Consider the following 15332-nt stretch of genomic DNA (forward strand, 5'->3'; position numbering starts at 1 on the left):
TCAATCATGTCTTTCATGTCACGTTCTCATACATACCCTCTCTCTATATACAAACATCACCATCTTCCAAGTTAAGGTAGCTCCAGACCTCAGCCTCGGTCGCCCAGGCCTTGGCACTCTCCGTAGATGCTTGGCTCACGTCTTTGCTGGCCCCTCCCGAGTCCCATCCCAGTTTCTCCTTCAAACGAGTGGGAAAAAGGAACAGACATCCATCTTAAAACAATCACGTTGTCATTTCGCGTCCAGAGCAGAGGAATTTTGTGTTTAGACAATGCAGATACCTGAACAGTAACTAGCCCTTGAAAAGTACTGTATTCGCACGCACCTCACTACACGGATACGCACTTCGAGGACCTTTGATTGGCCAGACTGCCCTATCTGCGAACCTTTTTTATCCCTGCGCGCGACGATCCAGCCTACAGTACAGTGCAGCGAAGCCCAGTACCATGTTGGGACTTACCTCAACTCTGCTGGCGGTGCTGGCTGTGAATAGTGTCACATACGCCGAGGAAGAACCTCCCACTATCACCGCAGCGCCTATATACTTGCCATACTACGATAAGGAGTCCTGGTCCCTTGTCCGAGGTAGCATCATTTCGAGCGACGAGCAGGCCCAAGAGACAACATACACGATATTCTGTCCAGATACAGACGGTTCCACTCCCCCAGAGTGCGATCTTTCTCTCGAGTTTCCTTTTATTCTTGTTGAAGGTCCTGATACCGTTCGATTCCATGGAACTAACCCATCAAGACTGTATGCTTTTTTCTCTTTCTCATGCATCTTGCCACTCTGCTAATGTGATATAGAACGGCAAACTTGGAGTGCAGTCTGCAGGGCACAACTAAAGCGACATGTTCTGGATACTCTAGTTTCGACAAGGGTTACAATGATGGTATTCACACTGGACCAACTGAGGTAGTATGGAAATCGACCTTTACCGGAAAGGAAGCAGAATGGGGCGTCTTGACTATGGGCCCATTGCCTGAAGATCCTGACCCTGTCACCGCTGCCTCGACTACACCTACAGAGTTCGTTTCGCTACCGTTGGCTACAGACGGTAGCAGTGCGGCAATGAGTTTGAATGCCAAAGTCATGAGAATCGCTCTCGCGGCAGCCTTTTGTACGCTGATGACTGGCTGGCTATGAATGAGCATGGCCTGCTTGCGTTCGCGGTTGCTTAGCACGTTTTTGATGAAGACACGAATTATGACGGAACATTTTATTGCAAGGCATGAGCGAGCATTGTTTTTATTTCGTTATCTTGTATTGTTAATTGCAATTTTATTCAAGAACAAAGAGCAGATTTACAAAAAGAAACATGGTTAAATAACTTGAGCACTAAGCACTGTATCTGAACATGGAATGAAGAGGAGTGACTGTTTATCATAATCTTGATTTAGAGAAAAACAGAAGAAATAAAGAAGTTTGAAAACGTGAACTGTAAGTATTGATGACAAGAACCAGCATGTCTAGATGTCTGAATGTGAAAAATGGTTAAGCTATCACTTTAGGTACATAGTGTTTTTTTAATTGCACAGTATGTAATCAAAACTAGACAACGTGTCCGAGTGGTTAAGGAGATAGACTTGAATCAGAATGATTGGATATCTATTGGCTTCGGCCTCGCAGGTTCGAATCCTGTCGTTGTCGATTCTTTTTACCTTTTGCTCGAAGTTTTGAGGTGTACAAGATTGATGAATGTCAATCTTCATATTGACCGGATGCGGTAGCTTCTTGGCAATATAAATTCGCCGACCTTGGAACATCATGACAAGAAAGAAATACAAGAAAGAAATATGACTCTTCTATGTTCAACTTTAATACTGTCCATGACATGTTTAGAAATGTGCATCGGCTTGAATGATATCAACACTCCGTTTATAGCCAATAGCATTTTTATTTTCAAGATTTGTTGACAATTGAACATTCTTTGATGATTACGCGGCGGTGGGAATGGAGGCAAAGATGGGGAAATGGGCAAACGAAGGGCGGGCTGTTTTCAGAGACATCCTTGGTGACAGAGAGTGCGTCCATTATCAGTCTCGTTCAGAATGACTATTACTAGGTCATAAGATTAAGATAAAGTTCAACATTTGCCACGCATGCTTAAGAATGTTGTTTATGTAGTATGGCTATTGGATATCAAGATGAATCTTGGTGGTTGGTTTTGGATCACAAGTGACTACAATGGGTCGATAACAGCGGTAGTATCAAGGTTTCGGACGAGAACTGACAACATGTGAAGAGACGCTAACACGCCATGAAAGTTACAACTCAAAGGGAAACAAACTCCGGTAAGAAACATAACCGTCGAAAAGAGAGTAAAAGAGAGAGAGAGTACAAGGTATGCACGGGGAATGCGGAGACTGAATTCCATGTGTGATGTATCTCCACCTCCAAGACGATAAAAGCTTGGCTATAAGCTTCTTTTTCACCCTCACTTCACGTTCAATGCAGCATGGAACTGAACCCCGTGGGTAATTTTTGGCTTGTGATAACAACCGCCATGAATCTCTTGACTAGATCTCTGACTATGACCTCTGGATGATCGACAGAAACGCTAGGCGTGTTCCGTGTTTCAGGATCTCATCATTTCAGAGGTTTAGTTATGTTTCGTCTTTGAGTCAGGCTCAGTCTTTTTCTGAGACGATTTTCTTTTTCCGTAACCAACTCAGCTCAGCTCAGCCTCAAGCAAGGGAGGTTGATGGCGGTAACGTTAATGTAGCGTTGACAGTTACACAGGCTGGCAGGTAAAAAGTGATGGAAGGTTACACTTAGATCTTGCGGTATATTAGCATTCACTCTTCTCTACAACCAGAAGAATAACTAACGATTGACAAATGCATGAATATCGTGGCGCCAAGCCTTGCCTCTCCAACTTTCAATGCTTGCCTATCAATCATCATCCCCCTCCCCCAAGACATCTGTCAGTCCAAAGAACTAAGAAGTTTTAGTGCCTTTTTACCCCTGGAACCTTTCCTAATCCACTCTTTTGTGCTCTGCACCAAATCGTCTTCTAGCTTTTTTTTGTGTTTAGAAACAAAAAAAAGACGATCATCATGCATGGTGGGGTTGATTGTTTGTTGACGTGTATAAACTACCCGCGCGGTGATTCGAAACAACCGGCCCTTTAAAAGTCCCATGTCTGTAACCACCATGGTTCGTTCTACTGGTTACAGAGCACGGTTGATCGCCGAAACCATCAGGGGTGTGGGGAGGAGAATTGTTGTACCCATGAGCAGGTCATGATTCAACGGTTCACTTTGTCTGAGGCTCATCACCAAAAGTCTCACTCTTTTGCTCTTAGTCTTATTAGTCTCGTACTTCATTCGTTCCTCGAGATGCTCCCTGGATATGGATCTGAAAACAGCAATGCACCAAGTACCAAGCTACTAAGGGTACCCAAGTCTTCCATCGTCCATTAATACATTAGTCTAGTACATAAACCAACTCTAGCCCCCATTGTATCTATCAACGTTTAGTCTAGTCTAGCCAAGCCAGGACCAGCCTGAAAACGATCGAACGTCTATTCAGCTTCAGCTTATTGCGTTCTCGTATTCCATTCTCTATCTACCTACCTATCTTTAGTCAAAATCTGTCATCGTCCTTCTTTCCCTCTTTTCTTTTCTACTTGACTTAGGTATTGCAAGCAACCTCTCTCTCCCTCGGCCTCTTTCCTTCTTGACTTTGATCTCTCTTTTTCATGTCTATCACTTCTTGAAAGTTGAACGCCTCATCAACATCAACAAGACGCTTATTCGACCACTACTACAACTAGACTCAGCATCGCCACATCATCTGCTAGAACCATCAAACCACGCGCATTAACTGGCCCATTCATAAAGCTTCTTAACCGAGAATCTCGACATAAAAGAACTAACCCCAGCCATCGTCCGCTGACCTGCAACATACCGTACCGCACCACACCACACTCATAACTTCCAGGAGAAGTCGATTCATCGCTGAGCGATACGCACAATACCCCATCAACGACAATGAAGTTCAGCAGGTTAGCATTGGCCAGTCTGGCTTCTCTAGCCACTGCTACCAAGACACCACCCAAATCACTCGACACCTCAAATCCCGGTATGTGACCCAGTCAAACACTCTTGGATAGTACACAACTAACAACTTCAGATTCTATCAGGGATGTTGCAGGAACATTGGCATTCGATGCCATGTCCTACTACAAAGGAAACATATCCTCGGTCCCTAAAGACTTGGGAGATCTTCAAGACCCTTACTACTGGTGGGTAGCTGGTGCTCTATGGGGCATCATGCTTGACTACTACCATCTCACCGGAGATTACTCATACAACGATGTCATAATCGAAGCCCTTCTGGGCCCTACAAACCTCGGAAAGGGTCACAACTACATGCCTGCTGAGCATGCCGATGAAGAGGGCAACGACGATCTCTTCTTTTGGGGCAACGCCGTCCTGTCAGCTGCCGAGCGAAACTTTCCCCAGCCCAACAAGGACCTGCCATCTTGGCTCGACATTTCTATCAATGTCTTTGATCAGCTTGTTAGTCGCTGGGATGCGACAAAGTGCAATGGTGGTCTTTTGTGGCAGATCTACCCAGACAACCCCAACGGCATGACATACAAGAACTCAGTCAGCAACGGCGGTTTCTTTCAACTCGCTGCCCGCCTTGGTCGTATCACGGGAGATGCCAAGTATCTTGACTGGGCCGTCAAGATCTGGGACTGGTCGTGGGAAGTTGGTTTCATAGATCACCGCAACTATCACGTCTACGACGGCACTGATACCAAGGACAACTGCCAGAAGACTGTCTACCACTCATTTACTTACACTCAGGGTATCTACCTATACGGAGCTGCTGTCATGGCAAACCACACCGGGAAGCCAGAGTGGGCTGAGCGTAGCAGGAATCTGCTCAAAGGTACCGACTGGTTCTTCGCGCCGTTTGGCAATGTCACCAATGTCATGTACGAAGCCGCCTGCGAGACCGTCATGAGTTGCACGGCAGACATGGAAACCTTCAAGGGTTACCTGTCACGCTTCATGTACCTCTCCGTCCAGATGCAACCTGACCTCAAGGCTCACGTCCATGACCACCTTTTACCAAGTGCCAAGGCTGCTGTCCAAACATGCACTGGCGGCAAGTCAGGCCGTGAGTGTGGTCAGCGCTGGTATGTTGAAGGTTATGATGGAAACCCTGGCCTCGGTCAGCAAATGTGCGCTCTTGAAATAGTTCAGGGATTGTTGTTGGATAAAGCGCCTGCACCGCTCAAGGGAGATGATATCAAGGTCATTCGTAGCACGGACTGGGCTGCCATGGACGTTCACGAGTCCAAGATTAAGAGCACCCCATCGGCTTCCGATACCGCCGAGACGGCATCAGCAACGTCTGACTCGGCCCCTAAACCTACAAAGAGCGAGGATGCGGCTGGTTCGTACCGGGCTGATCTTGTCCTTGCGTCGTTCAGTATTGTAACTGTCCTCACATTCCTGGGATTCGCCTAGACAAAAGTTATTGATGATTCGTTAGATCTTGAACGGGATAGAATGGACAGGCGTTCGGGCTATGGATTGATTATTGATTGGTCTAAAAGACTAATATTCTTGTAAAACGCTCATACCCACGAGCGTTGCCTTTATAATTTCACGAGATTACGTCTAGAAATCTAGATCTAACTTTCAAACGCCTTTTTATCGTTTCTTTGTCGTGGTCTAGGATCCTCTTACTTCAGCCAACGTTGACTTCAAGGACTCCAAGAATCTTGTCACTTCGGCATCTGTGCCGACTGTGATACGGAGACATCCTAAACATCCGTGCTCTTTACCTCTAAATCGCACAACCACACCCTTGCCCTCGGCAAGTTTCTCGTACACGGCCAACGCAACGCTATTATCCGGCTCACCTGCCGAGTTGAGCATCTCGTAAAGCATAAAGTTACTTTCGGTGCCACCACGTAGACGACCAACGCCAGGAATCTTGGGGAGTTCCTGAATAAGTCGATTGCGCTGCTCTAGCAGACGAGAGCGGTGGTCCCGCATAATAGCAAGGCCTTTTTCGGAGACAGCGTATGACGCAAGAGCACTCGTAGGGCTTGAGATGTTGTAAGGGGCCTTGAGGCTGTTGAGGAGTCGAGCGATGGGAGGCGAGGTGAATGCAGCACCAAGGCGAATACCAGCCATACCAAACGCTTTGGAAAGAGTCTGCATAACTACCAGGTTGGGGAACTCAGTCACCCACTCCGCGAGAGAAGCATCGTCGGGGGCAAAGTCGATATAAGCCTCGTCAAGAACAACGACTCCGTTCCATGTGGGGTGGTCGAGGATCTGCTTAACATCGGACTTGGCGAGAAGTGAACCGGTAGGGTTACCAGGCGAGCAAAGGTAGACGAGCTTGATGTTGGGCTCGTTTGTCAAGGCGTCGAGGACAGCTGACACGTCAATGCTGAAAGAAGGAGCCTCCAGCAGAGGAACCTTGACCAGTGCCACATCGTTGACCTGCGCAGACACAGAGTACATGCCGTATGTAGGTGGGCATGTGAGGATACGATCCTTTCCGGGGATGCAGAAGCAGCGCAGCAGAGCGTCAATGGCCTCATCACTTCCGACACCAACAAACAGATTCTCTGGTTTGAGTGTCTTGTTTGTGTGGGCATGAGTGTTGCGTAGTTCGCAAAGCAGCTGCTTCAGCGGCTCCTGGTGAGGATCGGGATAGCGGTGCAGGCCCAGCAGGTCAACGTCGACGCCATTGGCTGCCTTGTTGGCGACATCCGAGCTCAGTGAAGGGCCGTACGCATTCTCGTTAGCATCGAGGAGGATGTTTGTCCCGTCATCCTTGTAATCGCTGGTGGGAATTGTCAGTCTTCACTCCTGTGTCGATGCGGGGGAGGGGCAACTTGCTCTCGCGCACAGCGATAAGGCTGGAGAGCCAGAATATTTGGCCTAGCACAGGTCTCGAGGTTGAAGGGTGCCATTGGATGTTTAATTGATCTAATTGAGTGTTTACGAGTTGGAGATACGAAGGGGATTGCGAAGCTCTTGCTCTTTAAGCCGTTAACGTATAGCCACTTTTGCTTGATAAGGCCGACGCCGGAGGGGCGAGTCATCGCAATTTATGTGGGGCGGGATGTTATCATGGAAAAGGCCTTCAAGATATTGGATAATTAACAGAGTAAAGATTTGATGTTTATATCCTCGATAAGTAATTGGGCAAGGACTGTCTCCGAATTGTGACTGTACAAGAACACTGGCTATTGATGTGCTGGTGTCGTTGCATCGCACTTCCAAGTTACTTACATGTACTTCTACTAGGTACCATTCAGAGAAAGCGAATCATAATGGAATATATTTGGAGATGTTGGATATATATAATGAAATAATACTGTTTAAGAACAGATCTTATCAAGTAATTCACGCGGATGAAAGGTACTTCAACCACAATGAAACAATGTGATGATGTATAAACTATCTACTATCTAAGTTCCGCAGAATGGAGTCAAGAATACATAGTGAAAGATTGTCCAAGACCATTACCACCAACTTACTTTTGCCATTGCGATTCACCTGAAAGCTGTACGACATCGTCTGATATGGAATACGATTCAGAAGACTATGAAGCGGCAGAACGAACTCGAAACAAACCAAACAGCAACTCGCGATATCATTAGGCGAACGTCAATCGGGTAACCCATGATCATAAGATCAAATTGAGACACTTTTTAGTATCCAAGGTCGCGTGGCCCAATGGCAAGGCGTCTGACTACGAATCAGAAGATTCTGGGTTCGATCCCCAGCGTGATCAAGATCTCTTTTTGATGTTGGTGTCGAATATCTGTCGATCCTCTGTTGTGGGGGAGGGTTGGCGCAGACCTTTTTTGTGGGTTGGACGTCTAGCGTTAGATGACTTACATGGCCTTACTATATATACACTTGTCTATCAAGACATCATTTACAAGAGCATTGTGTAAAATAGTTGCGTTAATATAGATAACACGCCATGTAAAACCTGGTTTGCTTTCCTGCGGTGTTCAGTTTTCATGCATATAACAAATGAAGGCACCAGGCAAACGTTTCAGTATTGTAAATAACCTAAGCTAGAATCTATCTAATAATAGCCGAATAGCATCTATGACCAAGCATTTGAACTTCCACAATAGTACCTGTGTTTTGTCAGTCTGCAGAGTTGTGTTTATCGATAAGTTGATAGAGGGCATTGAATCTTGATTAGTTAGTACACCGTTTACTTCGAGAAACTACTAAGATAAACACACTCTAGCACTCTTATTCTTCCTCTTTTGATAGGCGTTATAATCATATTCATGTCAAAGTCATAAGACGTCTACCATATAGTCTAAACTCATAACGTGCATATCCATATCCATATCCATAATTCATAAACTTCATTAAATGCCTGAATCGTCTTGCTCCATCTCCATCTTGTGCGAAAAGTCATGCCACGCCTTACAACCCTTCTCAATGTCCTCATATTCCTGGTCTGACACCAAGCCGGAAATTTCGTCTTCTCGTACAACAAATTGCATGGAAAATCCTTCTGCGGCATGCCACCCTATGTGACAGTGCATAAGCCACACGCCTGGATTATCCGTTAGGAAAGCAATCACCAAATGTCCCTTAGCAGGGAGGAGGGCAGTATCGCGGCGTGGTGGATTGTCTGTTTTGAGTGTGACATTAGGACCATACGGTCCAACGCCCTGTGCGAGTATGTGGTAGTCAAAGCCATGGAGGTGGATTGGGTGGGAAATATCGAGTTCCGTTTCAATGGCGAGGTAAACCCACGCGTCCTTCTTTGGAATGCGGATCACGGCGTTTGACTCGGTGAATGAGGTATTGTGACCGAGCTTAAGGAGTGAAGGGTGGTCCCATTCAGCAATCATGGTGGTACTGTTAAGGGACCACTTGATTATACCATCCGAATTCCAGGATCGGTTGGCATTCTCGACGACTTCCATATCCGGTGGACCAACGGAATGGGGAACAATAGGTACAATGCTTTCATAAGGTTCATCTTCGCAGTGATCATCGTATTTTCGTCCCTTGGTTGTAGGTGTCGTACTGTTTGAAGAGTATGATACAATCCCGAGAGCGTTCTGTGGGTTGGCGTTCTTGGTGCAATCAAGTTGAGGGATGGCACGGAGCCAAAAAGATGATGCTTTCGAAGCTTGGTTGGCAGTAACAAGAATATCCATGCGCTCGCCTGAAGAGTGTTAGGAGGTAATGAAAGAGAACAGTCAGAGGAGGCTTACCGATTGCGATGCTGACATGGTCAGTCTCGTATGGTTTGATAGAAACAAAGTCCACAGCAATAACTTTGAGAGTGTGATGATCGATGGAGAATTTGTAGAGGGTATCAATGCCAGTGTTGATAAGACGTAGTCGATGTGTTTTCCCCTCTTCAAAGTCCAGTTTGAACCGCTCGCCAGTCTGGTTCTTCCCATCTCCTTTGCTGTAAGTGTTGGTACCGTTAATGAGGACATTGTCCATCGGGTAAGGGCCTTTCCGCTGAACCTCAGGCAGGATCTCATTAACAGTTCGGTGGGACCAATCACTAAGCATGATAGTTCCAACATCTTCGTCGTAGTTGGCGCTTGCTGGGCCACGGATGATCAAGCCGCCATAGACACCATCATAGGTCTGAAGGCCAAAGTGGGAGTGATACCATGAAGTGCCATATTGAGTCGCTCGCCATCTGTATGTTACCGAAGAGCCAGGAGCTATAGGGCACTGAGTGATAGCAACAACGCCGTCCTGAGAGTTCGTATAGTTCTGATGAGTGCCATGGAAGTGAAAAGATGAGCCATTAGTAGAAGTCTTGAGGTTGCTCGTCAAGTGAACGACAACGTTGTCTCCCCAGTCAGCGAATATTGTTGGGCCTGAGATGTTAGATAATAGCCCGTGGATCTTTGAAAGAAATCATACCAGGTACTGTTCCATTGATGGCCTGGGCGAATCTCGGGACTCCATCGGGAGCAAAGACGATTTCACTGATTTCCAGCCAGTATTCTCTCGTAACGCCAGTATCCGGAATTACAGAGTAATAATCGCTGTGGATGTCATATCCACACCAGTGATCTCGAGTAGAGGGCGTATTGCCAGAACATGGCCCTTTCCGTGGATTTCGGGCAACAGGCCCAGGCAGAGCTTTCAAACATGAAGCCAGGGCAAGGCAGAGAAGTGAATATAATGCGATACTGTGCATATTGGATAATGTGAGATCGAATGTGCTTAATGATGGGCTTGGAGGAAACCATACTGCAACAATGACATATCTCTTTATAGGATCTCAAGAAACGACAATAGCGGAATAACCGCTTTAGAGATCAAACATCGTCTGGTCATTACACGTCTCAACCGGTCTCAGCGGCATAAATTCTGATTCACGTGGAACATAGAGTTCTCTAAGTTCCAGTAAGAGGTCGTGAAATGCGTTGAGAAGCCATAGCGCTGCATGGTGGTCCATCGGACGGTCCGAGTTGTTCATGGCGTCGAAAATTGAACGGCTCACGCGAGATGCATTCGAGATTTCATGTGACTAATCGGTATCCCTCTGCATATGTTTCAGAGACTCATAGATACAAGTAGAGTACTCATGCGATTAGAGCTTAGTATGCCTAGTCTTGATGGCATGGTCGTTGCTTGCTGCAGCATTCGGAGTACCCGATACGTCAACACGAGTTCACGAGACAGTCAATCACGCCTCGGAAGCGATAAAAAACTCAACATGCCCAAGCTTTCCATGATATTCATTCAAAACGTATGATTTGGATCGTCCGATGTTGTCTTTCCGTTGCTGGTTCGGCTGGGCCTTGAACATCGTAGCTGAAGGCGATATCACCGGAAATCCAACGACGACAGTAGAATCAAATTAATATGGTACCTGGGATCAAGATTGAACGGAATGTCTCCCTCAAAGCCTAGCCGAAGTGTCTTGAGACGACTGCCAATGAGACCGAACACTACGGCCTGGTCGTTTCGAAGGCCTTCGATGCATTGGCCCTCAATATTGTGTATCATCCGAAGAAGAGGGATTTGCCACTCATGAATTTTGGTTAGTGGTTTAATACACTCTAAGAAGGTCGATGAGCAACTCTTGACTTGAAGCTTGTGTAAGTCAAGTTGTTAAGATGCAGGGATGGTAGCTCTACCTAGGTATAGGTAATCATTGATGTTCACTGAACACCCCGCCAACGTCACCTGACGTCGCGACTCTATAGGCGCATCGTTCTTTCCCCAGAGCGCGACCCCTGTTGGGCAGGCATGGAAGGTGAAACCGCGACTGCGAATTTGTATAAACATACCCGACTTGACTCTATCAACACCTGAACCAGGTTTGCGCACGCAAGCTTGTTCACCACGAATACCAAACACCCTTTTCGCCAGTTGTTTCTTTCGTTCCGAACCCTGTTTTTGCTTTCAGCGTAGTCAATCGACCTCTTTCAAGCAAATGGTCCATTCTTTCCCAACTATCAGCAATAAACTCCGCCTATGCGACACCACGAACCGACGAAACATCCCATTGTCGAAAAAGGGAAAGGCCATCGCGTAACGGGAAGCGCTCCGACATCACTTCAACCTTCCCGGAACAAATCTACATGGAACCAAGCAAATCATACAATGCCACCAAGCTTAAAGGATAAAGGCGGTCGGTTACTGGCCTTTGCCAATGCTGGCATAAAAAATGAGCCTCAGCCACAAGTGGACATCAAGTCATCGAGCGTAGAGCCGCAACATAATGCTCCTCCGCCTCCAGCCCCTATGTCTCGCCCTGCCAGTTTTCCAAGGGAGATCCAGGGGCTTGGTGGTAGAAACACCGCGCCTCCAAGACAAAATCACCCTTTTAGCCAACCACCACCCCGTTCACCGCAGCTCTCAGTGGTATCTTCTCCTAATGGTCGTGGAAAGACCAACTCAAACGGTCGACCGGACCTTTTCTCTGGCTCACAACTTGATGAGAACTTCCTTGAGTCTGGCCTGACTACCCCATATAACGAGCCTGCTGAACCCGTTAAGCTTGGGCCCGAGTTAACTCACGATCTCAAGAAAAACATTCCACCACACCGAATACCTGATCGCAACCGATTCCAACGACCTGTGCCAACAAGTGATTTATTCACCGTTGGAGATGATCTTCGCATGAATGTGATCAGTCGTCCTCAACGACACAGTATTGACCAAATGGGCGATGGCTTTCAGGACAACGTGAACGTTAGACATGGAAAACCCAACACCCATTATGATCATGGGCGAGCTCGCCTCGAATCACCAGCAAGAACTGACTCTAGACTTCCTATGCGTGAAGTGAGGATTCGAAAATCACACAGTGGCCGTTCAGAAGCCTTTGATGCGAATCGGGTGAGGAGCCCATCTCCCAAGCGTCAGCAGACGCCATGGCAAAGCAACCACAGAAACGAGATCACACGACAGCCCCCCGTGCAGCATATGGACGATGGGGATGGGGAAACTTCCTCGCAAGAGGAGGAGCATGCGACACCTAGGCCTAGGGCTGCCCAGCCGGTGATCCAACGAACAATGTTAGAGAGCGTACCAGCTGCTGTGATTCCAGTTCCAAGAATGAACCGCCCGGACAACAAACGACGCCGCCCAGACCCGGAGTACAACGACTCTGCTTTGAGATCTATGTCATTTAACACCCTTCAACAGCAACCTTTTGATTTTGATCCATCAAAGGATGAACAAAAGGGCACTGGGGTTAATTCTGAAAACATAGAGGCCAAGTTGGACCAGTTCCGTCATGTTGAAGAGCAGGAGCAACATGACCTCTTTTCCAATATGTCGATTGAGAATTGGGAAACGTCTGGAAATTGGTTTGTGAGTGAGTTTAGCGGTTTGATGCAACGACTTATGGAGTCGAGGAGACATAAGCGCAAGATCATTCAGGAGTTTGAGCAGGAAGCGGCCGATCGTGAGGAGGCTGTTCGTCTTAGAACAGAAGCCGTTGACCGAAAGCTCTCCAGGATGAAGCAAGATGGTCAACGAGTAGTGGAGGATAAGACTTCATAAAACATGTATGCTTTACCGACGGAATTTTGGGAGGAATGAGTTTTACGACCGATATGACTGCATTATGATGGAGTTGAGGCTGATTTGCTTGACATTGGGAGCGTGATATTTTCAAATGGTTTGCGAGAGTGCACACAAAATGAAGAGTGTTCTGGAATCATTTATAACCCTGTAGATACTTGATTATAGATTACCAAAGTTTAGAGAAGTTGTCATATTGTTTATAGGAGAAATCTGGTGGTTCTATTGAAACGGTTCATGACCGTAAGTGGTTCATTAATGTCTAGTCGTAATGGATTTTTAGAGTGTTCTTTTTTGTGTGTTTGGGTTGAGTATGTCGTCCTCCTTTTAGATTCTGCGAACATGTTTTACTTTTCTGTCACGGCCTACCACCATCCGCAATTGCCGGCCCGGTCGGTTGGCTAGGACTCCTTTTCGCATTCTATCGGTATAGAGCTCGTAAGCAGGATAATAGCCGTCAACGAACTTGACAACCTCCTGCGAGCACATTCCGGCTTCTGGGTCGCCCCTTTCCTCACGCAAATGATCCTCTTGTTCTAGTCTCCAGCCGTAAACGTAGCCAAGGTCCTCGGCGTCAATCTGAATAAAGGAGTCAAAGGAATCTGTGAGGCTGTTGTACTCTGACAGTTTCTCGTTGATGAATAGGAGATGCTCGAGTTTGTGTTGTTTGAGAGTGCGGTTGGGCATGTTGAGTCTTGCTTCTACGCTCTCGCGTGTTAGAGGGCGGAAGCCTACACACCATCCCTCAAGAATAATGGCTTGGATTTTGGGTTGGCCAGGCTGGTTTACGAGAGTCCATTCAGACTCGGGAAGGCGATCTCCCTTGCCTCCCTTGATAGCCTTGTCATATTTTGGTAGTTTTGTGGGCTCTCCTTTTAATACTGCCTCAAAGAAGGCTTTTGCAAGGGGCAAGTCATGAGTTCCTGTGGTTGTTAGGATTGTTTGTTTAGCCATAAGTTGAGATGGGAGTGATTACCAGGCTCCCCGCGGTGCTGGATGAGGGCATTTTCAGGGTCAGACTCGGCCAGGGCAACTTGGTCCTGGCGAGTGAGGTAGAATTCGTCTATGCTACAGACCAGAGTCGGCACATTCTGACTCTCCAGGGCCTTGCTCAGGGACTTGACAAGGGTAGACTTGCCAGCGCCCTGGATGCCATTGAGACCGATGACAAAGGGGCGGTCGGGGGACTCTTCGCGGTGGAGTTTGAGCTGAGCGAGGATGAAGGGCAGGCAAATCTCAGTTTTATCATCAACGAAGTGGGGAGCCATGATGAGAGACGTCGTTAATCCAAGTTAAGTAAGTACTTATAATAATCAAGATAAGGATAAGGAGGGTATTGCATGTGAGAGGTAGTCCGAGAGTGGTAGTGCAGCCATAGATTGAGTGTGATATTGTCAGTCAATTGCCTTAATTTTTTTGGTCGGGCAATTCACGGCCGAGAGAGAGACACACAAGAGAATATGACGCTGCTAGTGAGGGATCAGCAAATCAGACTTGCTTGTGGTCCGGTCTGTCTAGGTCTGGGTCTGGGTCTTGGACTTGACCTTGGCCTTGATCGGGTTTGATTTTGCGGGGAGTTTAGACAGAGCCATATGTGGGGAGGGTTTATTGTCCGTAGCCGGTCGGTATGAGAGGTCGGCAGAAGACTGTGTAGTAGGTAGTTAGGTAGGTAGAGATGGACTGACAACAACATAAACAACAGCAAATAATAGCAATTGAAGGCTCAATTTAGAATGTATCAACACTTGATACATACCTACTTGGTGTTCAGAATACCTATTTTATTTATCATCTGACTTCATCTACGAGACTCACTGTTACCCTGTACAACCTAACCAGTAACTACCCCAGATCTCACATCCAATTGTCTTTCTTCCCCGGGCAGTTTACATTGTACTCTTAGCCTCTTTTATAAAAACATGTGACATGAACTAATTATTCCTACACATGACTTCATCTGTCTTTTGTCCTTCTTTACATGTGAACCAAGTCCGTTTCCAAACTCGGCCTAGCGTATTCCCCGCAACGAGTCCCCTCGGTACCCCATAGAAGCCGAGGCTTCCCCTTCACAAGGTCCCGGTATGTTTGAGTTGCAACCAGGACCAGGCCCGGCCCAAGCTTGTTAAGAGTTGCTCGTTGCGCTGCCTCCCCAATTCTTTTTTCCGTTCTTGATTCATACATCATCCTCGTCCTCATCCTCATCCTCTTAACTCTTCTGTCTTTTTCTTGCCTCATCATATCAAGCGTGTCCTATTATATACCCACCTTCTGTCGCATATCACATCACACAT

General features: G+C 46.9%; 6 protein-coding genes and 2 non-coding genes across 8 annotated transcripts; 5 read left to right on the forward strand and 3 right to left on the reverse strand.

Annotated features, from left to right (window-relative positions):
- Nucleotides 1–446: 446 nt before the first annotated feature.
- On the forward strand, nucleotides 447–1147 carry FPOAC1_011999 (uncharacterized protein; the record flags this gene model as incomplete). Its single annotated transcript, XM_044856366.1, has 2 exons — nucleotides 447–754; nucleotides 808–1147. 2 exons carry the CDS (start codon nucleotides 447–449, stop codon nucleotides 1145–1147), a joined length of 648 nt encoding a protein of 215 aa, XP_044703679.1.
- Nucleotides 1148–1555: 408 nt separating this feature from the next.
- FPOAC1_012000 lies at nucleotides 1556–1651 on the forward strand. Its single transcript has one exon. It is a non-coding gene; the product is annotated as a tRNA-Ser (tRNA).
- A 2345-nt stretch (nucleotides 1652–3996) lies between these two features.
- Nucleotides 3997–5490, forward strand: FPOAC1_012001 (uncharacterized protein; the record flags this gene model as incomplete). The annotated part of the gene is made up of 2 exons (XM_044856367.1): nucleotides 3997–4087; nucleotides 4139–5490. The coding sequence occupies 2 exons, from the start codon at nucleotides 3997–3999 to the stop codon at nucleotides 5488–5490; spliced, it is 1443 nt and encodes a 480-aa protein (XP_044703680.1).
- A 207-nt stretch (nucleotides 5491–5697) lies between these two features.
- Nucleotides 5698–7088, reverse strand: FPOAC1_012002 (uncharacterized protein; the record flags this gene model as incomplete). The annotated part of the gene is made up of 2 exons (XM_044856368.1): nucleotides 5698–6816; nucleotides 7002–7088. 2 exons carry the CDS (start codon nucleotides 7086–7088, stop codon nucleotides 5698–5700), a joined length of 1206 nt encoding a protein of 401 aa, XP_044703681.1.
- Nucleotides 7089–7711: 623 nt separating this feature from the next.
- Nucleotides 7712–7783, forward strand: FPOAC1_012003. Its single transcript has one exon. It is a non-coding gene; the product is annotated as a tRNA-Arg (tRNA).
- A 601-nt stretch (nucleotides 7784–8384) lies between these two features.
- FPOAC1_012004 (uncharacterized protein) lies at nucleotides 8385–10198 on the reverse strand (the record flags this gene model as incomplete). The annotated part of the gene is made up of 3 exons (XM_044856369.1): nucleotides 8385–9196; nucleotides 9246–9872; nucleotides 9919–10198. The coding sequence occupies 3 exons, from the start codon at nucleotides 10196–10198 to the stop codon at nucleotides 8385–8387; spliced, it is 1719 nt and encodes a 572-aa protein (XP_044703682.1).
- A 1415-nt stretch (nucleotides 10199–11613) lies between these two features.
- On the forward strand, nucleotides 11614–13020 carry FPOAC1_012005 (uncharacterized protein; the record flags this gene model as incomplete). The annotated part of the gene is made up of 1 exon (XM_044856370.1): nucleotides 11614–13020. One exon carries the CDS (start codon nucleotides 11614–11616, stop codon nucleotides 13018–13020), a length of 1407 nt encoding a protein of 468 aa, XP_044703683.1.
- A 348-nt stretch (nucleotides 13021–13368) lies between these two features.
- Nucleotides 13369–14309, reverse strand: FPOAC1_012006 (uncharacterized protein; the record flags this gene model as incomplete). Its single annotated transcript, XM_044856371.1, has 2 exons — nucleotides 13369–13964; nucleotides 14018–14309. 2 exons carry the CDS (start codon nucleotides 14307–14309, stop codon nucleotides 13369–13371), a joined length of 888 nt encoding a protein of 295 aa, XP_044703684.1.
- Nucleotides 14310–15332: the final 1023 nt, after the last annotated feature.

Source organism: Fusarium poae, chromosome 4 (genome assembly GCF_019609905.1).
Source record: "Fusarium poae strain DAOMC 252244 chromosome 4, whole genome shotgun sequence".
Lineage (NCBI taxonomy): Eukaryota > Fungi > Ascomycota > Sordariomycetes > Hypocreales > Nectriaceae > Fusarium > Fusarium poae.